The 25,020-nt window shown below is 39.9% G+C and overlaps 1 protein-coding gene across 4 annotated transcripts in view; it reads right to left on the bottom strand.

The window, feature by feature from the left end:
• PPP2R2C (protein phosphatase 2 regulatory subunit Bgamma) overlaps positions 1 to 25,020 on the bottom strand; it is a 236,908-nt gene that overhangs the window by 28,961 nt on the left and 182,927 nt on the right. For all 4 annotated transcript variants that reach the window (XM_089691602.1, XM_089691604.1, XM_089691600.1 and 1 more), the window contains one exon: positions 5,105 to 5,269. In XM_089691602.1, coding sequence (XP_089547728.1) covers positions 5,105 to 5,269 — 165 coding nt within the window. The remainder of the gene's footprint in view (positions 1 to 5,104; positions 5,270 to 25,020) is intronic.

The following is a 25,020-nucleotide window of genomic DNA, read 5'->3' as shown; positions in this document are numbered from 1 at the left end:
TCCAGCGTCTGGTGATGTCTATGTGTTCCAGACTTCAGGCTGTAATTGACTGCAAAGGATTTGCAACCAAGTATTAAAAAGTGAAAGTTTGATTTATGATTATTATTCTGTCCCATTACTTTTGGTCCCTTAAGAAGTGGGAGGCACATATGCAAAGTGTTGTAATTTCAACACTGTTCACCTGATTTGGATGTAAATACCCTCAAATTAAAGCTGACAGTCTGCAGTTAAAGCACATCTTGTTCGTGTCATTTCAAATCCATTGTGGTGGTGTATAGAGCCAAAAATGTTAGAATTGTGTCGATGTCCCAATATTTATGGACCTGACTGTATACTACAATCCCTGGGTCCCTAGAGGCTGGGACGCACAAATTGATATATGGCTGGTTCAGCAGGAACTGGCAAAATTTCACTTTGTGTGTACCGCTGTCTGTACAACAGAAGCCAGACGTTAGACTGATTTCTGTTGAATGGTCCTGATGGAAAACCAGCATTAGATCAGCCTTTGGAGCCAATGGCTACAGCTCTGATCTGTGTATTCTGGCAAGGTAGAGGAACCCAGCCTCCTGCCACCAAAATAAAATAGCGTAGCAGGAGAGATCTCTGCATCCACATCGCTCGTGTGGATGCGAGAATCTGTCAGTTTTTGTTCATTCAACCCTCTGGTTGAACAAAAAAAGTAAGTAATTCTAGTCTTCTGCGTGTATTCAGGATAATAATTAGATCTTAAACAGACACAAGCAGGCAGAGCAATGAAGAGAAGAGACATGGTTCATCACATTAGCACTGCCACAATTGATTTGACGCGGAAGAAATGGCGAGGCATGACTTGGGGACACAGCAGGACCTAGAACAGGCATTTGCCTATCCCTTTAGTGAATGGACAAGCTAGGTGAATGAATACATGAACATAGGGGGTTTGATCAGCCATGGCACTACAAACTGCAGCCATATGTGGGGCCCATCATTACAAGGTAATTCAAGCAAACACAACAAGGAACATAACTACACCATACTTAGCTAAAACAACAAAAACATTGAAAACATATGATGCCTTTAAAGTTGACCTTCAGTCTCTTTTTAAAGTTAATTGCATTGGAATCCTCTCCCCCTTTTATAATGCAAATGTATGTAAAAATAACATTTTTGTGCGTCCAAAAATAATTTTTAACCACTTCAGCCTCCTTGATTTACCAATACGACGCAAGGTTGAAGTGGTTATACCGGGATGATGCCAGCAGCTACAGTCATCATCCCAGTATCTTTTTTCTGCCAGAGGTAGGATTAAATGTAAAAGCCATCCTAGCGATGCTGGATAGATTTTACAGGCGATAGAAGGGGTCCCACTGGGGGGTTCCACCAGGAGTTCGGGAGTCCGAGACTGAAGCCAGTGGTTCCGCCAGATTATTATTGATTACTGAGGACCAGAATGTCCCCGATCATCTCTATGGTATAAGAAACCGGAAGCTACGAGTATTTGCATTACGAGTTTTGCTTGTGAAAGCATCTGATCAAACCAATCTCAGTTTCATTAGATGTTCTTAAGGGCAGAGGAGAGATCGGGGATCTCTCCATAAAGAGGGCCTGTCACTGCTCCAGCTATCACAACGTTGTGCATCCCTTGTGATAGCAATAAAAGTGATAAAAAAATAAAGTTACGATGTAAAAAACAAATTCAACTAAAACAGAAAAAAAATGTTTTGAAGCATCCCGGTCCCACCATGCTCGTGCACAAAAGTGAACACACTCATTGGTCCCACACACATACATAAATGGCGATCACACCACATGTGTGAGGTTTTTGTGCATTACAATTGATTAAACTTTTTTCCCACAAAATTGCATTTGAAAAACTGTTGAGCAAATACCGTGTGACATAAAAAAAAATAGCAACATCCACCATGTTTCATTCTCTAGGGCCTCTGCTTAAACAAAATATATTGTTTGGGGGTTTTAAGTAATTTTTTAGCCGAACAATGCAGATTTTTACATAGTTACAAAGTTAGTCTGGCTGAAAAAAGAAAAAAGTCCATCCAGTTCAACCATTACAAAAAAAAAAAAAATATAATCCTATACCCAGAGTTGACCCAGAGGAAGGGAAAAAAAAAACCTGCAAAGAATGATCCAATTTGCTCCTGCAGGGGAAAAAATCCCTTCCTGATCCCCCAAGAGGCAATCGGATATTCCCTGGATCAACTTTACCTATAAATGTTAGTATCCAGTTATATTCTGTGTATCTAAGAAAGAATCCAGGCCTTTTTTAAAGCAATCCACTGAGCTGGCCAGAACCAACTCTTGAGGAAGTCTATTCCACATATTCACAGCTCTCACTGTGAAGAAACCTTTCCGTGTTTGGAGATTACATTTCTTTTCCTCCAGACGTAAAGAGTTCCCCCTTGTCCTCTGTGATGACCTCAGGGTGAATAACTCTACACCGAGTTCACTATATGAACCACTGATGTATTTATACATGGTGATCATATCCCCCCTTAATCTCCTCTTCTCAAGAGAGAATAAATTCAATTCCTCTAATCTTTCCTCATAGCTGAGCTCCTCCATGCCTCTTATCAGTTTGGCTGCCCTTCTCTGTACTTTCTCCAGTTCCCCAATGTTCTTTTTGTATGTAGGAGAAACGTAGGAGAAAAGTGTGAGAATAGGCTTGGAGCTGAAGTGGTTAACTAGTTCTTCCTTCATTTGCCTAGGCGAATGACGTATGGACTCTACTCCCATTGACTCTTGGGATATCATAGTCACAAATCCCAGGAGTCTTTGGGCACTTTTTTTTGTTTGATATTTCACTGTGATGGCGGAGGAGGGCAGAAGACGGTGGAGGAGGGCAGAGAAGATGAAGGCTGGCTAGGACTGGCAGAGAGGCTGGACAGGTGTCAGTGCACAGGCGTGTGATTTAACATTGCATGATGGACAAAGAGGTAGCTGCATTCCCGGTACAGAACAGGTGCTGGATTCAGTTAAAATGGCTGCCTTCAGAAATGGGTTGAGCGCAGTAATATTATAATTTTACCATAGAAAAACACCTGATTTTTATAAATGAAGGAGCTAAATGTCATAAACAATCATTTAATATGCTGAAGGTGTTTTTTTCTGAAATGTATAAGCTTTGACTGAAGTTCCTCTTTAAAGACATCTAGGGAGGTCTCAAAAAAGTATTATCTCCAGTCTGTCAAACAACACAGCTACTGCTGCACTTGCAGCTCATTACCGATATCACTGCTGCACATCCATTAGACCTCAGCACTAGTTTTGTGTCTCTGACTCCCCCATCACTCTGGCTAACAGATGTAAGCAACGAGGCAGTTCTTCATATGGGTGTTCTCTATTACAACTTCATATTTGGAGTGCTGCCTGGAACAACCAACACGCTGGAATGCCTCACAGACCATGAGCAACACAACTGAAGCAAATGTTGGCATAATACATACACCTAAAAGGTCAGCATTCATTAGTAGTTTGTAAGAGACATTTTGTTCATGTGAATGATTACAATTTTCACTACCAGTACGATATCATATATCATTTAGTGAACTAGCAGTGTGTGGTCTTTTTGAACACTATTTTGGATCCACACTCCAGCACAACTGTTCTAAAATGACCTGATCTGATGTCAGTCTACAGTCCCTGCAACAGCACGGGGGATTCTGGTATTTCACAATAGGGCGCTCAGTGTCAGCTAGGATCACCAAATCACAAAGATGGAACAAATGGCTCTGGGGTGAACTACACAAATAGCACAAAGCAGTAGCAATATTAAACAATTGCATTATTATGCAAATAGCTAAGATATGTAGTTTACATGGTAGGGGCCATTGGTTCCATCACTTTAGCACAGAGGTCCTCAAACGTTTTAAACAAAGTGCCAAGGATTGGAAATTTCTTCCCATGAAGATCACTAGGAAATATCCAGGCTCCAGGCCCCAAACCAGATTTTACCAAACAGTGGGGAAGCTGAAAAAACTGTTTCCTCTAAAACAAACAAGCTCCCTGGAGCTCCTCAACCTGCCAAGTTAAGAATCCTGGGTGACATAACATCCTTGTAACACCATGATAGGGCATTGCACTGTCACAATAGTTACATAGATGGTAAGGCTGAATAAAGACACCAATCCATCCCGTTCACCCTGTGTGGGTGTGTGTATGTGCGTGTGTCAATACCATTTCCCATATCCCTGTATATTGCGTTCGCTAAGATGCCCACCTAGGAGTTATTTTGGAACTATCGACACTTCCCGCTGACACCATTGATATGAAAAAATATTTAATGTAAACATTCAAATGATAACTCACTGCAAATATGCCACAGTTTATCTTTAAAGTTGAACTCTGGCTAAATGCATGGGGGTTTCTTTACTATAACTGAAGAATGGAAAATCTGGTACAGCTCTGCATAGAAACCAATCAGCTTCTAGGTTGTATTGCCAAAGCTTAACTGAAAAAGCTGAAGTCAGAAGGTGATTGGCTACCATGCACAGCTGCACCAGATTCTGAGTGCTCCAGTTTTAGTAAATCTACTCCATGACGCCAATACACAAGAACCTTGTGTATGTTCCTTAAATCTTGGTGTGCTTTGTGTATTTGTTCCAGATCAGTGCAGTAATCCAGTATGAACTTTGCCTCTGTTCAGAAAATTACTGTAATAAAGACCGGTTACTGCTGTTCTCTCACTTCGTTCAGGGTGATGGGCCTTGCCTCCACCACCCCCTGTAGTTTTCTGCAGGAAGCCTGTAGTAGGTGGGACCTGCTGGAGCCCCTCCCACAGCTCTGCTCTCTGCGCAGATTACGTAAGTGATGATGTCACTACTAATTTTACAAGGAAATATCTTGGTTTTCAAAGGCATTTGATGCAGAGTGGATTTTAATTCTCTGTAACTATCAAAGAGTAGATCTAAATAAAGATTTTGTGTCTGAAGTTTAACTTTAATCACTAGATAATAAAGATTAAAACTACAACAAAATAGCACATCGTTTCTCTGAGTCTTACTTTTTGTGATGTGTGCAAAATATTAGATGTTGATTTGGGCACACCCCCACTAAACATTTAACGTTTTGTTACCATATGCAGCAGCTCTGTGCATCCCAGTAGACTTACGCTTGCAATGCTTGTCGCAGAGTGCAGATGCCCTCATGTCGCACAGCCTCAGTGATCCTTTGCTGGTGCTGTACACAAAAAGGTTGCAGTGAAAGGGATGAAATTCTGCTGCTGTGATCACTTCTGTCAAGTCTTCCATGTTAGCAGGCTTGATGTCCACAATGTCTGATTTTAAGGCTAATTAAGGAAAAAAACAGTTCAAATGTGTGTGCACTGCTGACAGAAAATAAATCTGGACTCCAGGTAAATGTAATTATGTGCTATTAAAAATCCCTACGCATATTTTTAGGCACAGGAAACTGTCAGTGGGAGGGTAGGCAGTGTCAACCAATCATACATCAGTTTTCTGCTGCTTCCTCAATGTCCAATCAATAAGGTGAGGTCAGTGAGCTGACATCTCTGTAATCCTTTAATCCTTACCTGTAATAGAAATAATGTTCTCTCTCTCTCTCTATATATATATATACAGTGGGGATCGAAAGTTTGGGCACCCCAGCTAAAAATTTGTATTAATGTGCATAAAGCAGCCAAGGAAAGATGGAAAAATCTCCAAAAGGCATCAAATTACAGATTAGACATTCTTATAATATGTCAACAAAAGTTAGATTTTATTTCCATCATTTACACTTTCAAAATAACAGAAAACAAAAAAATGGCATCTGCAAAAGTTTGGGCACCCTGCAGAATTTATAGCATGCACTGCCCCCTTTGCAAAGCTGAGACCTGCCAGTGTCATGGATTGTTCTCAATCATCGTCTGGGAACACCAGGTGATGTCAATCTCAAAGGTTTTAAATGCCCAGACTCATCTGACCTTGCCCCAACAATCAGCACCATGGGTTCTTCTAAGCAGTTGTCTAGAAAACTGAAACTGAAAATAGTTGACGCTCACAAAGCTGGAGAAGGCTATAAGAAGATAGCAAAGCGTTTTCAGATGTCAATATCCTCTGTTCGGAATATAATTAAGAAATGGCAGTCATCAGGAACAGTGGAAGTTAAAGCAAGATCTGGAAGACCAAGAAAAATATCAGACAGAACAGCTCGCAGGATTGTGAGAAAAACAGTTCAAAACCCACGTTTGACTGCACGATCCCTCCAGAAAGATCTGGCAGACACTGGAGTTGTGGTACACTATTCCACTATAAAGAGATACTTGTACAAATATGGTCTTCATGGAAGCGTCATCAGAAGAAAACCTCTTCTACGTCCTCACCACAAAAATCATCGTTTGAACTTTGCAAATGAACATATAGACAAGCCTGATGCATTTTGGAAACAAGTTCTGTGGACCGATGAGGTTAAAATTGAACTTTTTGGCCGGAATAAGCACAGGTACGTTTGGAGAAGAAGGGGCACAGAATTTAATGAAAAGAACCTCTGTCCAACTGTTAAGCATGGGGTTGGATCAATCATGCTTTGGGGTTATGTTGCAGCCAGTGGCACAGGGAACATCTCACGAGTAGAAGGAAAAATGGATTCAATAAAATTTCAGCAAATTTTGGATGGTAACTTGATGCCATTTGTGAAAAAGCTGAAGTTAAAGAGAAGATGGCTTCTACAAATGGATAATGATCCTAAACACACCTCGAAATCCACGGGGGATTACATCAAGAGGCGTAAACTGAAGGTTTTGCCATGGCCTTCACAATCTCCTGACCTCAACATAATTGAAAATCTATGGATAGACCTTAAAAGAGCAGTGCGTGACAGACAGCCCAGAAATCTCAAAGAACTGGAAGACTTTTGTAAGGAAGAATGGGCAAAGATACCTCAAACAAGAATTGAAAGACTCTTGGCTGGCTACAAAAAGCGTTTACAAGCTGTGATACTTGCCAAAGGGGGCAGTACAAGATATTAACTCTGCAGGGTGCCCAAACTTTTGCAGGCGCCATTTTTTTGTTTTCTGTTATTTTGAAAGTGTAAATGATGGAAATAAAATCTAACTTTTGTTGACATATTATAAGAATGTATAATCTGTAATTTGATGCCTTTTGGAGATCTTTCCATCTTTCCTTGGCTTCTTTATGCACATTAATACAAATTTTTAGCTGGGGTGCCCAAACTTTCGATCCCCACTGTATATATTATCTCCCAGAAGTGAGTATACCCCTCACATTTTTGTAAATATTTTATCTTTTCATGAGACAACACTTCAGAAATGACATTCTGCTAAAATGTAAAGTAGTGAGTGTACAGCTTGTATAACAGTGTAAATTTGCTGTCCCCTCAAAATAACTCAACACACAGCCATTAATGTCTAAACCGCTGGCAACAAAAGTGAGTACACCCCTAAGTGAAAATGTCCAAATTGGGCCCAAAGTGTCAATATTTTGTGTGGCCACCATTATTTTCCAGCACTGCCTTAACCCTCTTGGGCATGGAGTTCACCAGAGCTTCACAGGTTGCCACTGGAGTCCTCTTCCACTCCTCCAAGACGACATCACGGAGCTGGTGGATGTTAGAGACCTTGTGCTCTTCCACCTTCCATTTGAGGATGCCCCACAGATGCTCAATAGGGTTTAGGTCTGGAGACATGCTTGGCCAGTCCATCACCTTTACCCTCAGATTCTTTAGCAAGGCAGTGGTCATCTTGGAGGTGTGTTTGGGGTCATTATCATTTTAGAATACTGCCCTGTGGCCCAGTCTCCGAAGGGAGGGATCATGCTCTGCTACAGTATATCACAGTACATGTTGGCATTCATGGTTCCCTCAATGAACTGTAGCTCCCCAGTGCCGGCAGCACTCATGCAGCCCCAGACCATGACACTCCCACCATCATGCTTGTCTTTGTACTCCTCACCTGGTTGCCGCCACAAACGCTTGACACCATCTGAACCAAATAAGCTTATCTTGGTCTCATCAGACCACAGGACATGGTTCCAGTAATCCATGTCCTTAGTCTGCTAGTCTTCAGCAAACTGTTTGCAGGCTTTCTTGTGCATCATCTTTAGAAGAGGCTTCCTTCTGGGATGACAGCCATGCAGACCAATTTGATGCAGTGTGCGGCGTATGGTCTGAGCACTGACAGGCTGACCACCGTGCTGCAGCTCAGTTTCAGGGTCTTGGCAATCTTTTTATAGCCTAGGCCATCTTTATGTAGAGCAACAATTCTTTTTTTTCAGGTCCTCAGAGAGTTCTTTGCCATGAGGTGCCATGTTGAACTTCCAGTGACCAGTATGAGAGAGTGAGAGAAATAACACAAAATTTAACACACTTGCTCCCCATTCACACCTGAGACCTTGTAACACTAACCAGTCACATGACATCGGGGAGGGAAAATGGCTAATTCGGCATTTTCACTTAGGGGTGTACTCACTTTTATTGCCAGCGATTTAGACATTAATGGCCAGGGGCGGACTGACCATTTGGAAACTCGGGCACTGCCCGAGGGCCCGGGGTCAATAGGGGGCCCCATGAGATGCCCCTGGTACCTTTTTCATGGGCTTTTTTGAGTTTGGGCAAGGACACAGGGGCCCCATGATCCCCTATTGCCCGGGGGCCCCATGAGTTGTCAGTCCGCCCCTTTTAATGGCTGTGTGTTGAGTTATTTTGAGGGGACAGCAAATTTACACTCAATTATTTGAAAGAAATCTTGCGAGCCAAATGATAAATAAAAAATTCCTATTGTTGGATCGCAAACCTCTAGCACATAACTACCAATGTGAAAAACGTAAAATTAAAATAAATATAGTGTTGCGCTCTCAACCTTTCAATCAATATATGTGAAAGATGTGTATTAATGAACATTAATACTTATACTTGTGAATCTTTTAAATCAACTCAAATAAACCATGTGCATAGAACAGTGATGAATGACCAAATATATAAAATATAATAAATAATAAAAAATATATATAATTATATATATAATATAAAATTAATGTCCCAAAAAGTGACTTTGTGCTGAAAAAATCTTCAATAACATTAAATCGGTGACTGCTTGTGACTCCTCCCTCAAGTGAAGATGTGCGCTCACCTCATAGATAGCCTGCAATTAGGCTATTAAAGCTTGCGGTTCACCTCCTTTGGAACCTGCTTGTTAAGAACTCCTGTTTATAAGATATCCATGGAATGCGACATATGCTATGGAAAAAATCTCCTCTCATAGGGTGCCACTCCTCTGTCTTCCTGTCTCCATGCGGTTCTCCATATATAAAAAAGATCCTGACATGGTGCTTTATCGTTTTAAAAGCTTGACTTTAATTTGCTTACAGGTGTGGCACTCACATATATTCGGATAGTGGTAGTACAACTGTTATCCCAGACTGCCGCTGACTGTCGGAGCTGTGCGCTCGTGGTCCGGCAAACGGACTGACTCCCTCCGAGTGACGTATACAGTCCCACCCCTACGCGTTACGCCACTGGTCACGTGGCTTCATCAGGGGGATTTGATTGGTCGGTCACTCGTGTGTTGCCGGCTTATAAAGCACGGCTCCGCCATTTTGTTGACTATCTAATGGGGGCAGCCATTTTCCTAGAGATAAATGCCTTGCTTTTTTGTGATTCTGACAACACTGTAATCATCCCAGAGGGGTACATAACATCACAACCCCGCAGTCAGCTCAGATTAATCTATTTTTATCCCACATCATGAATACATCTCTTTATGGAATATCCCACATCATAAGTACATCTCTTTATGAAATATACAAATATCGGCAAATTATAAAACATATAAAATTAAATTACAAATTACAAAAATACATTAATTTAATCCATATTACAATAAATGCATAAGAATAAAAATAAAAAATATATAATAAATTCCAAAATATTATAAAAATGTTAAAAATTATATATAATTGATTGAAAAATATGCACCGGTCCATATGCCAACACACACATGTATATATAAAAAATGTCCATATTAATGGGAAACTAATATATTAAGGTGTCCGCACAGTGGGACCAAAGTGAGTCCCACTATCACCACACCCCATCCCACTGCTATGTATATACACACATGTATATATATCATTAGTGAATCCGGCGCACATTCCCCAATCTATATATCACTAATAAAACATGATAAATCAAAATCTTTGTTTAATCCTCCTGGCGCTAAACTACCCAACTCATAAATCCAAAATGATTCTTTTTTACTTATTTCACGTACTAAATTATCCCCTCTCCAGTGTGAAAACTGTTTAGTGATACCCCAAAATTCAATTTTATCTGCATCTTGATTGTGGTGCGTTTTGAAATGTACTGATAGGTGATGGTATTTAAATCCTATCTCTATATTGTGTACGTGTTCTTGCATGCGTTCTTTCAGACTTCTCTTTGTACGACCTATATATAGATAATTGCAGGGACATTTTAAGGCATACACTACACCTGTACTATCACAAGAAATGAATTGATCTATTTTATATTGTTTGCCGTTCCTTGGATTTGTAAATGATTCTCTATGTCTTGGATTTGAATGTGTTTTCCTACAACTGTAGCACCGACCACATTTATAAAACCCGGTTCCACTAAAGAAATTTAAAGTACTTTTCAGAGTTTGGGGGGGTTCTAACACATTTTTGACTACTCGGTCACGGATATTTGGTGCTCTTTTATAAATAAACCTGGGTTGTTCTTTAACTACATTCTTCAAGGTTTTATCGAGTTGGAGTATGTTCCAATGTTTATTTATAATTTTCTGAACATCTCTATATTGTCTACTATATGGTAATACTATGGATAATTCTTGTTCTTGTTCTCTGATTTTTAATTTCTTCTTACCCTCTAACAATGTTGTTCTATCTATAAGTTCTATTTTACCTCTTTCATCCAATATCGTTTCTTTCTTATAACCCTTGTCTACAAATCTTTGAACCAGTATTTGACTTTGTTTTCTGTAATCTTCAATATTAGTACAGTTGCGTCGTAACCTATAAAATTGTCCCCTTGGTACATTTTTGATCCATGGTCTGTAATGGCAGCTACTAACCGGGATATATGAATTACGATCAGTTTTTTTGAAATAATTTTTTGTTATTATCCCTTCATCCGTGTTCACTAAAGTGAGATCTAGAAAGTGTATTTCTTTCTCATTGATGTTCCAACTCAATACAATATTTTTAACATTCATATTCAGATTATGATAATAATCAATCAGTGATACTGTATCACCTTTCCACAATATTAGGATGTCATCAATGAATCTGCCATATACAACTATATTGCTATTGATATTGGAGAATACTACTTCTTCCTCCCATTTAGCCATGTAAAGATTGGCAATACTGGGTGCAAAACGGGCGCCCATGGCAACTCCCCTTATCTGCAAGTAGTATTCTCCCTTATACCAAAAATAGTTATGGCTGAGACAAAATCTGATACATTTAATCAAAAATTTAATTTGTTTCTTAGGGAGAGTAGAATATTTATTCAAAGCCCAAGTTGCTGCCTCCATTGCTCCTACATGATCAATTATGGTATAAAGTGAAGAGACGTCTGCTGTACTTAAAATTAAGTTATTATTCTTTTCCACTGTCTGCACAATATTAATCACATGTGTGGTATCTTTTATGTATGCTTTTGTTTTCTCTACTAAGGGTTGAAGAAATTGATCTATATACTGTCCAATTCTAGATAGTAGCCCATCTATACCATTAACTATGGGTCTCATGGGGGGATCTTCTAAACTTTTATGTATTTTTGGTATTGAGTACAAAACTGGTATCTTACTAACTGAGGGCACCAGGTAATTTGCTTCCTTATCATCCAAAATACTTCTTTGTTTTCCATACAGTATTAATTTACTCAATTCTGTTTTATATAACTTAGTGGGGTTATTAGTCAATTTGCAGTATATATCAGTATCACCTAACATTTTACTCATGGACTTTTCATAGGAATCTTTCGATAATAACACTATTCCCCCCCCCTTGTCTGCTGGTCTCACTACTATGTTGTTTCTATCTTGCAGAGATTTAATTCCTTTATTTATATCAGATTCTCCTTTAAACGTTTTGATTTTCAGTTCTTCTATATCTTTCATCACCATTTTCTTAAAATTATTTATGTATAGATTATTTTTATTTTTGGGATTGAATACTGATTTATTTTTCAACGTTCTATGTTGTATATTTCCAATGCTCTGATTATTGGTAGCAATGGGATTCTGTATAAAGTATTTTTTTAAATTTAATTTTCTTATGAATTTTTGTACACTTATATACGTTTCAAATTTGTTCAATTTATTAGTTGGCGCAAACTTCAGACCTCTATCCAATGTTTTAATCTCATCACTATTTAATTGAATACCACTTAAATTGGCATATACAATTTAAGTGGTATTCAATTAAATAGTGATGAGATTAAAACATTGGATAGAGGTCTGAAGTTTGCGCCAACTAATAAATTGAACAAATTTGAAACGTATATAAGTGTACAAAAATTCATAAGAAAATTAAATTTAAAAAAATACTTTATACAGAATCCCATTGCTACCAATAATCAGAGCATTGGAAATATACAACATAGAACGTTGAAAAATAAATCAGTATTCAATCCCAAAAATAAAGATAATCTATACATAAATAATTTTAAGAAAATGGTGATGAAAGATATAGAAGAACTGAAAATCAAAACGTTTAAAGGAGAATCTGATATAAATAAAGGAATTAAATCTCTGCAAGATAGAAACAACATAGTAGTGAGACCAGCAGACAAGGGGGGGGGAATAGTGTTATTATCGAAAGATTCCTATGAAAAGTCCATGAGTAAAATGTTAGGTGATACTGATATATACTGCAAATTGACTAATAACCCCACTAAGTTATATAAAACAGAATTGAGTAAATTAATACTGTATGGAAAACAAAGAAGTATTTTGGATGATAAGGAAGCAAATTACCTGGTGCCCTCAGTTAGTAAGATACCAGTTTTGTACTCAATACCAAAAATACATAAAAGTTTAGAAGATCCCCCCATGAGACCCATAGTTAATGGTATAGATGGGCTACTATCTAGAATTGGACAGTATATAGATCAATTTCTTCAACCCTTAGTAGAGAAAACAAAAGCATACATAAAAGATACCACACATGTGATTAATATTGTGCAGACAGTGGAAAAGAATAATAACTTAATTTTAAGTACAGCAGACGTCTCTTCACTTTATACCATAATTGATCATGTAGGAGCAATGGAGGCAGCAACTTGGGCTTTGAATAAATATTCTACTCTCTCTAAGAAACAAATTAAATTTTTGATTAAATGTATCAGATTTTGTCTCAGCCATAACTATTTTTGGTATAAGGGAGAATACTACTTGCAGATAAGGGGAGTTGCCATGGGCGCCCGTTTTGCACCCAGTATTGCCAATCTTTACATGGCTAAATGGGAGGAAGAAGTAGTATTCTCCAATATCAATAGCAATATAGTTGTATATGGCAGATTCATTGATGACATCCTAATATTGTGGAAAGGTGATACAGTATCACTGATTGATTATTATCATAATCTGAATATGAATGTTAAAAATATTGTATTGAGTTGGAACATCAATGAGAAAGAAATACACTTTCTAGATCTCACTTTAGTGAACACGGATGAAGGGATAATAACAAAAAATTATTTCAAAAAAACTGATCGTAATTCATATATCCCGGTTAGTAGCTGCCATTACAGACCATGGATCAAAAATGTACCAAGGGGACAATTTTATAGGTTACGACGCAACTGTACTAATATTGAAGATTACAGAAAACAAAGTCAAATACTGGTTCAAAGATTTGTAGACAAGGGTTATAAGAAAGAAACGATATTGGATGAAAGAGGTAAAATAGAACTTATAGATAGAACAACATTGTTAGAGGGTAAGAAGAAATTAAAAATCAGAGAACAAGAACAAGAATTATCCATAGTATTACCATATAGTAGACAATATAGAGATGTTCAGAAAATTATAAATAAACATTGGAACATACTCCAACTCGATAAAACCTTGAAGAATGTAGTTAAAGAACAACCCAGGTTTATTTATAAAAGAGCACCAAATATCCGTGACCGAGTAGTCAAAAATGTGTTAGAACCCCCCCAAACTCTGAAAAGTACTTTAAATTTCTTTAGTGGAACCGGGTTTTATAAATGTGGTCGGTGCTACAGTTGTAGGAAAACACATTCAAATCCAAGACATAGAGAATCATTTACAAATCCAAGGAACGGCAAACAATATAAAATAGATCAATTCATTTCTTGTGATAGTACAGGTGTAGTGTATGCCTTAAAATGTCCCTGCAATTATCTATATATAGGTCGTACAAAGAGAAGTCTGAAAGAACGCATGCAAGAACACGTACACAATATAGAGATAGGATTTAAATACCATCACCTATCAGTACATTTCAAAACGCACCACAATCAAGATGCAGATAAAATTGAATTTTGGGGTATCACTAAACAGTTTTCACACTGGAGAGGGGATAATTTAGTACGTGAAATAAGTAAAAAAGAATCATTTTGGATTTATGAGTTGGGTAGTTTAGCGCCAGGAGGATTAAACAAAGATTTTGATTTATCATGTTTTATTAGTGATATATAGATTGGGGAATGTGCGCCGGATTCACTAATGATATATATACATGTGTGTATATACATAGCAGTGGGATGGGGTGTGGTGATAGTGGGACTCACTTTGGTCCCACTGTGCGGACACCTTAATATATTAGTTTCCCATTAATATGGACATTTTTTATATATACATGTGTGTGTTGGCATATGGACCGGTGCATATTTTTCAATCAATTATATATAATTTTTAACATTTTTATAATATTTTGGAATTTATTATATATTTTTTATTTTTATTCTTATGCATTTATTGTAATATGGATTAAATTAATGTATTTTTGTAATTTGTAATTTAATTTTATATGTTTTATAATTTGCCGATATTTGTATATTTCATAAAGAGATGTACTTATGATGTGGGATATTCCATAAAGAGATGTATTCATGATGTGGGATAAAAATAGATTAATCTGAGCTGACTGCGGGGTTGTGATGTTATGTACCCCTCTGGGATGATTACAGTGTTGTCAGAATCACAAAAAAGCAAGGCATTTATCTCTAGGAAAATGGCTGCCCCCATTAGATAGTCAACAAAATGGCGGAGCCGTGCTTTATAAGCCGGCAACACACGAGTGACCGACCAATCAAATCCCCCTGATGAAGCCACGTGACCAGTGGCGTAACGCGTAGGGGTGGGACTGTATACGTCACTCGGAGGGAGTCAGTCCGTTTGCCGGACCACGAGCGCACAGCTCCGACAGTCAGCGGCAGTCTGGGATAACAGTTGTACTACCACTATCCGAATATATGTGAGTGCCACACCTGTAAGCAAATTAAAGTCAAGCTTTTAAAACGATAAAGCACCATGTCAGGATCTTTTTTATATATGGAGAACCGCATGGAGACAGGAAGACAGAGGAGTGGCACCCTATGAGAGGAGATTTTTTCCATAGCATATGTCGCATTCCATGGATATCTTATAAACAGGAGTTCTTAACAAGCAGGTTCCAAAGGAGGTGAACCGCAAGCTTTAATAGCCTAATTGCAGGCTATCTATGAGGTGAGCGCACATCTTCACTTGAGGGAGGAGTCACAAGCAGTCACCGATTTAATGTTATTGAAGATTTTTTCAGCACAAAGTCACTTTTTGGGACATTAATTTTATATTATATATATAATTATATATATTTTTTATTATTTATTATATTTTATATATTTGGTCATTCATCACTGTTCTATGCACATGGTTTATTTGAGTTGATTTAAAAGATTCACAAGTATAAGTATTAATGTTCATTAATACACATCTTTCACATATATTGATTGAAAGGTTGAGAGCGCAACACTATATTTATTTTAATTTTACGTTTTTAGCAAATTTACACTGTTATACAAGCTGTACACTCACTAGTTTACATCGTAGCGAAGTGTCATTTCTTCAGTGTTGTCACATGAAAAGATAGAATAAAATATTTACAAAAATGTCTGGGGTGTACTCACTTCTGTGTATATATACATACAGTGGATATAAAAAGTCTAAACACCCCTGTTAAAATGTCAGCTTTCTGTGATGTAGAACAATAAGACAAAGTTAACTCATTTCAGAACTTTTTCCACCTTTAATGTGATCTATAAACTATGCTGCTCAAGTGTGCACACCCTTATAACTGGGGATGTAGATGTGTTCAGAATTAAGCAATCACATTCAAAATCATGTTAAATAGGAGTCAGTACACACCTGCCATCATTTCAATTGCCTCTGATTAACCTCAAATAAATTTTAGCTGCTCTAGTAGGTCTTTCCTGACATTTTCTTAGTCGCATCCTACAGCAAAAGCCATGGTCCGCAAAGAGCTTCCAAAGCATCAGAGGGATCTCATTGTTAAAATATATCAGTCAGTAGAAGGGTACAAAATAATTTCCAATGCATTAGATATACCATGGAATACAGTGAAGGCAGTCATCATCAAGTGGAGAAAATATGGCACAACAGTGACATTACCAAGAACTGAACATCCCTCCAAAAGTGGAAGAAAACGAGAAGAAAATTGGTGTGGGAGGCTGCCAAGAGGCCTAGAGCAACATTAAAGGAGCTGCAGGAGTATCTGACAAGTACTGGCTGTGTGGTACATGTGACAACAATCTCCAGAATTCTTCATATGTCTGGGCTATGAGGTAGAGTGGCAAGATGGACGCCTTTTCTTATGAAGAAAAACATCCAAGCCCGGCTAAAGTTTTCAAAAACACATCTGAAGCCTCCCAAAAGAAATATTTGCTGCAAAAACAACACTGCAGACCACCAAAAAACACCATACCCACAGTGAAGCATGGTGGTGGCAGCATCATGCTTTGGGGCTGTTTTTCTTCAGCTGGAACTTGGGCCTTAGTCAAGGTAGAGGGAATTATGGACAGTTCCAAATACCAGTCAATATTGTCTCAAAACCTTCAGGCTTCTGCTAGAAAGCTGAACACGAGTAGGAACTTCATCTTTCAGCATGACAACGATCCAAAGCAAACATCCAAATCAACAAAGGAATGGCTTCACCAGAAGAAGATTCAAGTTTTGGAATGGCCCAGCCAGAGCCCAGACCTGAATCCAATTGCAAATCTGTGGGGTGATCTGAAGAGGGCTGTGCACAGGAGTGCCCTCACAATCTGACAGATTTGGAGTGTTTCTGCAAGGAAGAGTGGACAAATATTGCCAAGTCAAGATGTGCCATGCTGATAGACTCATACCCAAAAAGACTGAGTGCTGGAATGAAATCAAAAGGTGCTTCAACAAAGTATTAGTTTAAGGGTGTGCACACTTATGCAACCATATTATTTTAGTTTTTTTATTTTTACTTCCCTCCACCTAAAAGATTTCAGTTTGTTGTTCAATTGAGTTGTACAGTTTAGAGATTACATTAAAGGTGGAAAAAGTTCTGAAATTATCTTTGTCTCATTTTTTTTACTTCACAGAAACCTGACATTTTAGCAGGAGTGTGTAGACTTTTTATATCTACTGTATAAAGTTTACAGTAACGTCAGTGCAAAAAGCTTCTATGTCATCAAGCCCTTTGGGTGCTTACAATACATGTGACTATATATGTGTATAGTCTTCTCAGAAAACAAATTGTACTAACCAGAACAAGTTGGGGGATCATATTGGTTCTAGTAATGAAGGTTCATTTTCAGAATTTCTAGGGATAGAGGTATTGGAGGAACTGGCTTGATTAAAGATTAATAAAGCAATGGGCCATCGTGGTATTCATCCCAGAGTTCTAAGAGAACTTTTGAGGTATAGTTATCGACCCATTAAAGAATAATGGTGATCAACTAGGTGATCAATGTACATTGCAGAGATTTTAACAAACTTTGTTGCAGATTCCTACCTTTTGTTATTCTAAAGAAATAGCTGTTTGTTTGTGTCCATGTACAAAGCAAATAGAATGGGAGTGACTTTTTATTTATTGATCACCCGCTACACTTGCAGTATTCAAATGAAGAAAGTGTCATGGTCTAAATCGCTTTATATGTGATTAACCCTTTGGATTATCACATCAAAAATGAAATTTTTGTTGCAGAGGATTTAAGGATGCCCAAAATCACATTTTTATCTTAGTGCAGACTCCTGGGAAAACAACTGATACAACTGAAGGGTTGTAGATAAGGTACTGAGTATCTTTTAGCTGATGACACAAAGGTGTGCAATAGGGTTGATATCCCTGGAGGCGTCTGTAACATGGAACATGATTTGGCATTGCTGGAAGATGGGTGACAGCAGTGGAACCTGAAGTTCAATGCTTCTAAATGTTAAATAATACACCGGGAAAACTAATCCCTTGATAAAGTACAATATTATAGGTATAGTGTTGGCCAGCGCTACAAAGAGAAAAGATTTGGAAGTACTTATGTCAGATGATTGCAAAATGAGCAAACAGTGTGGCCAGGCAGTGGGAGAAGCAAACAGAATTCTAGGATGCATTACTAGAGGGGTCACCAGCAGGAGGAAGGAGGTCCTGATTCCCCTATATACTGTAGATCTTTAGTTAGACCTCATTTAGCATACTGGGCTCAATTCACAAAAGAATATTGTATGAGAAAATTGGATCACGTGACATATTTTTTCTAATTATCTCATGCAATATTCAAAATGTCAATTTACTGTCAGTTTATATGGTATTTACTGCACTAGTAAGAAACACACTGTAAATGCCGCATAAACTGACTCTAAAGACAATTCACTAAATTATATAAATCGATACATTTGTTGAACAAGTCGTGGTTTAGGCACACGTTATTCAAGGAATATACCGTATTTGCCGGCGTATAAGACGACTTTTTGACCCTTGAAAATCTTCTCAAAAGTCGGGGGTCGTCTTATACGCCGGTACACATGTTAGGGGGGCTGCGGCATTAAGTACAGGGGTTTGCAGGGGCTGACGTCTCTTACCTGGATCCAGTCCCACGACGATCCGGTCCAGGATGTTCGTGCGGCTGCGCGGCTCCGCCTCCTCACCGGTGATTGGCCGCCAGAACTGTAGCTCAGGAAAGGCACACAGGCGGCCAATCACCGGGGAGGGGGCGGAGCCGAGCGGCCCCGCGAAAATTGAGTGCCGGAGCAGCAGGTAAGTGCTCTGTGTAGAGGTGCTGCTGCAACCACATATGCTGGCTGCAGCAGCACCATACGAGAACAGGGTCAGCAAGTCTCAGTGGGAGGAATAGTGCCCCATCATTGGTGTCACTGATACCAATGATGGGGCACTATTCCTCCCACTGATACCAACGATGGGGCACTATTCCTCCCCCCCACTGACACCAACGATGGGGCACTATTCCCCCCCCCCCACTGACACCAACGATGGGTCACTATTCCTCCCCCCACTGACACCAATGATGGGGCACTATTCCACCCCTCACTGACACCAATGATGGGACACCATTCCTCCCACTGACACCAATGATGGGGCACTATTCCTGCCACTGATACCAATGATGGGGCACTATTCCTGCCACTGATACCAATGATGGGGCACCTATTCCCCCCACTGATACCAATGATGGGGCACTATTCCTCCCACTGATGCCAATGATGGGGCACCATTCCTGCCACTGATACCAATGATGGGGCACCTATTCCCCCCACTGATACCAATGATGGGGCACTATTCCTCCCACTGACACCAATGATGGGGCACCTATTCCCCCCACTGATACCAATGATGGGGCACCTATTCCCCCCACTGATACCAATGATGGGGCACTATTCCTCCCACTGATACCAATGATGGGGCACTATTCCTCCCACTGGTGTGCATTGGAAGAGGGGTAGTCTTATACGGCGAGTATAGCCCAAACACTACATTTTAGCAGGAAAAGTAGGGGGGTCGTCTTATACGCCCAGTCGTCTTATACGCCGGCAAATACGGTATTTATTTAGCGCTGGTTGTTAAGGAGCCAACACCCGATGGTAGCCTTAACAACCAGTAAATAGCTTGTTATTAATTAGCTGGCGGCCCCTTGACAACCATGTTGTTTACTGGTTGTTCAGGACGCCGGCTACAGCCAGCTTTAAAATACTACTAGCTTTCACTACTAAAATACTGAATGACTTCATAAAATAGCTCAGGTGGTATTTTAGCAATATTTTTTGGTGAACTGCAAAACCTTTTTTGAAAAACATTAAGAGGTTCTGCAGTTTGTAAAGGGATAGATATCACTTTGTGAATTGAGCCTACTGTGTGCAGTTCTGGAGACCTCACTTACAAAAAGATATTGATAAGATAGAATGAGTCCAGAGACAGGTAACAAAAATGGTGAAAGCTCTGGGGGATAAAACATATCAGGAGAAATTTTAGGAACCTACCATGTACAGTCTGGAGGAAAGAAGGGAAAGGGGAGACATGACTGAAACCTTTAAATACATCAAGAATATGGTTCAGGAGGGCAGAATTTTCAATATGAAACCAAGATCAAAAACACGGGGACATGACCTCAAACAAACTGGAGGAAAGTTCAAAACTAATCTTAGGAAGTATTATTTGATGCTTGGAATAGACTTCCAGCAGATGTAGTGAGTCAGTCAACAGTAAGCCAATTCAAACATGCTTAGGACAAACATAGATCTATACTCAGACAAAAAAAGCTAACAAAAGAAAAGCAAAAACATATAAAAAAATAATTGGGCAGACGCGATGGATCACCTGTTCGTTTTTCTGCCATCACTCTTCTATGTTTCTCAAAACGTTAGGTATTATTAAGGTTTTTTTGTTAGATGTATAACAATAATGGTATGTATGCAAACTATTTTCCTTTATTAAATACATTTTAATTCTTTCAATCTGCTTCAGTGACTTATTCCTTAGATTTACCAGAAATCAGCTTTGTTTAATAGTGCTTTCAGCATCACAGCAACTTTTCAGATTCCCAAATGAATTTTCAAATCTGCCCTAGAAAAACACAGGTTGCTATGGCAAACACCAACACGAATTCCCTTCCTCCTGTTTTACAAAATAACCACCTACTCTTCAGCTGAATGGTTGAGGAACCAGTTCCAGAAAAGTATTAGCGCAATTTCCAGTTATCAGCATTAAGATAGCAACACATTAGCTAATGTGCGGTTAGAGAGAAGTTACATTTAGCATTGTTTAACAGCTTTACCGTTGCCCTACAGCAGAAATACTGCTACAGGGCAGCAGGGGTGCGCAAAATCATGTATCTATACGTAATTTTGCAGTTCCGGGTAGGGGGCTGCGCCACCATTCATGGCCTCGGCTGTCAATCACAGGGTCCCGGCCAGTGATTATTCGCCGGCACCCAGTGTTTGCCGAGTATTACTGATGGAGGAGAGAACTGTATATAAACAATAAATTTCTCTCCCCTGTAAGCTCCAGCATGCTGCTTTGTATGGCTCTGCATAGCAGTGCACCTACAGTGGAAAGCACAGACACAGCACCATAGTAAAATGCACACAGCACACAGTGGAGCCAAGGGTGGAGCCCTATTGCTGACCTATAGCCACCGCTGCTGAGGAGCGGCAGCCATTTTGGTACTTTATTCATTTATTTATTTTATTACTCCACATGGATACGTTTTATGTTACTTGTTATTATTACCATAAATAAAACACTACACTATAAGTATCTTTCTGGCTCCTGTGGCTGAGCTAATTCCCACCAGGCACCCACCCTAATGGATGGACGGATGACCATGTAGCTTGCAGCATACCGCTGCACCCCCAGATGTGCGATGTATTATAATCAATGCGCATTATAATTTATGGTCTGGTGAGTGTACATCCATACCAAGGGTGGATTTCCTTTCACAAGTTTTTGCACAGTTACTCTTCACGTGCCAATCATAGGCACTTCTTCGGCTGATATCTTTGCACAAGAGACGTTTTATAATTCACGAATGCTTTGATGAATTTCTTTTATTGCTTTTTATGTCATTTTGAATCAGTTATATTAATATTCAGCACTTTATTCACATATACATTTAAGTCACATGCGTTTATGGAATTTATGACATGCATTTTTTAGCGCTGCACTAATATTTTAGAAATTGTGATAGTGTGATGGTCCTAGAGGAACATTGGTTCAATAGTGGCAGCGTGCAGGTCGTACTGAGTGAGGAAGAGGTAGTCAATTCTGGAATATCTATTATGCGGCAGGGAGAAAAAAGTGAAATCTTTAACGTTAGGGTGAAGTGTACGCCATGTATCATGGAGGAGAAGGTCTTGGAGTTGTATGTGGATCTGACGCAATAGGACAGTGAAGAGGCACCTGAGGAAGAGTCAACTAGAGGGTATAAGGGTACACTGAAATTGCCCCCCAAAATTAGCAATCCCGTATGGAAAGAGGCAAGTAGGTTAACAACTGAGCGAAAAAAGGAGATTTGCTTAACACTGGGGGACTATATATTGGCTAACGTGATAGGTCTGTCGGCCAGTGTCCCCTTTAGAAACAGGTAGCGGCCTCCGCGATCGATTAAGGAATCCGTGATGAGCAAGAGAAGGTGTTTGGCAATTAGAATTGAGACTCCTTTAGATTTGGAGAGCTCACTGGAGGCATGGTAAACCCTTGAAAAGAGTGTATTAGAGAGTTTCGGTATAGAATCAGAGCGAGAGTGCATCTCTTGTAGGAAGACAACATCAGCTTTGTGTTTATGAATAGAGGAGAGCAAAAGGGAGCGTTTTTCAGGCATGTTAAGACCTTTAGCATTGAGAGAAAGCAGTTTCAGGGAGAAGGGGCTGGAAGAGATCCTAGGGGTTCCCATGATGGAGGGCCGAGAGCGGGGGCGAGTGGACAAGGGTCAAGGAAAGAGGGGTGAGTGTGAATGCCACAGGCCTATAGAGGAGAGGGTGGGGGAAGGGGGTGTTAAGGGGTAGGGAACAGAAGGGATTGCATGGGGTAAAGGAGAAGAGAGAGGAAATAAAAAAAGGGGGGGGGGAGGCACAGAAGGGTGGTCAGTAGGAGGGGGAGGGGAAAGAGAGAATAGTTCGTAGGTGAGAACAGAACAGCTATGCCCCCCAAAAAAAAGGGGGAAGAAGAGTTACCGGAAAAATCAGTTATAGCTGGCAGAGCCTACTGTGTGGGGAACGAGGGTGGTATAGATCTGGATGGAAAGTTGCTGTTGCTAGGAGGACCCAGTATGCTTTGAGAGGGGTAGGTGAGAGTATCCGCTTGCTTGTATTACTTGAGACCGGGGTGAGACAGAGAAGTAGAGTGTACAGGATAGGGAAGAGGGCTGTAGGAGATTTATGTTTCAGCGCATGACACCAATTGAGCAAAGATATGTATAGAGCAGGAGGTGGAAAGAGGTAGCTTTGTTCAAACTAGTGTAGCACTGAGTCATCACAGTGGTCCCTTTTTAGGGAGGGAGAGTTGGTTCAAGTTATTGGAATGAATAACCTGGGACTAGTGTATGTAGAGAGGCAGAGACGGCAGAATCGTCACATCAGTGAGCCTAATATCAAGCTGCTGATTGGAGGACAGAGGTTGTGTATGTATAGGCAGAGGACATGGAATTGTGCAAAGTAGCCCTTGGGTATGAGATGAATAAGGTGTTGGGAGTTTACAGACTGTCTGTCTAAATTCTCTGAAGATTAGCAGGATGGAGGCATGACAAGAAGAGAGAAGGTCACAGTGAAAAGGAGAAGGCATGATGCCAAGAACCTGCACAAACAATTTACAGAACTTGAGGAATGAACAGCATAAGTACAAATAACGGAACACTGATATGACAGCATGCATAGAGGTGTAGTAACCAGTGTAAACCAAGATCGTAAGATCGTAACATTTAACGGAACCGCAGGGGGGGTACCCAGAAAAATGATAAAGTTGCGGAAGGTAGTGTGGGCCAGGGCCCCCGACCAATATATATTGGTAACTAAAGTAGTCGTGGGGAGAGAGGGTGTAACGATGGGGCCCCACGCTATGTAGTCAGTACGAATTCTTTCTGAGGGGGTCGCTCACCTCTGTAGTCCTGACTCTGGCAAAGGCCAACGGGATCCTACATGTTCTGTGTTTTTAATAGAAGGCATGGTGATAAAGTTTCTGTAGTCATACCAATGATGTCAGGAAATAAAGCCTTAAATTGATACCACAAGTAGTGGAAAAAAGAGCACTTAGTGAAGACGTCAGAGGTAGGAAGTGAGGGTTCATCTTCAGATCAGTCAGTCAGATGAGATCCAGATCCAGAAGGGTTTTATAATGTAGGACAGAGCCCATCGCTTCCTATCATCGAAATCATGAGATGCTAGTAGAGGCCAATAATATATATAAGCATGTATATATCCATGGAGTGAGGGAGGGAGTTGACCGGTTAGACGAGCCAGAGATGGAGAGGGGTGCGAATGTGGAGTGAGTGAGAAATCGGGCATCTCTACTTGCCAGAAGCAGTGTGGACTGGAGGCTTCTTCAGGAAAAATTCTCGGTATGATAGTTGGCAAGAGACCTATAAGGCCGGTGGGGTCCCGCCAGTCCATGATTACGCCACCAAAATAGTGATTCAGCAAGGGAAGGAAGCAGGCAGAATCAGGGGTGTAGAGAATGTGGGCAGATCTGAATAGGTAACCATCTCCATGGGGGGTCAAGTCTCATGCAAACTATATGGTAAGGAGGACATAATGTCAAGCTGTCCCCTGCCAGCCATGCATCCATTCTTTTTCAGTTCATGACGAGGTCTCCGATGCACTGGAGAGGCCGTTCCCCCTGAAGGCAGGTTACGGGAGAGTTGTAGGGATTGATCTGCAACGGCGAAGTTGTTGACCTTACCATTCCATGGGATTTACCCCAGCATTAGAGCTCCATGAGTTATGAAGACAGAGAGAGCGGTACCAATCTGGTAGGTCAACCAGAGGGATGTCAAGAGTAGCACAAAAATTAGGCAGGTCCTCCAGGACCCTCAGGTATGCCATGCGACCAT

The sequence above is a fragment of the Staurois parvus genome, unplaced genomic scaffold (genome assembly GCF_062004578.1).
Source record: "Staurois parvus isolate SC_StPar_1 unplaced genomic scaffold, SC_StPar_1.0 ptg000564l, whole genome shotgun sequence".
Taxonomy (NCBI): Eukaryota; Metazoa; Chordata; class Amphibia; order Anura; family Ranidae; genus Staurois; species Staurois parvus.
Note: the sequence above shows the minus strand (reverse complement) of the source record. Positions and strands in the feature narration are given on the sequence as shown.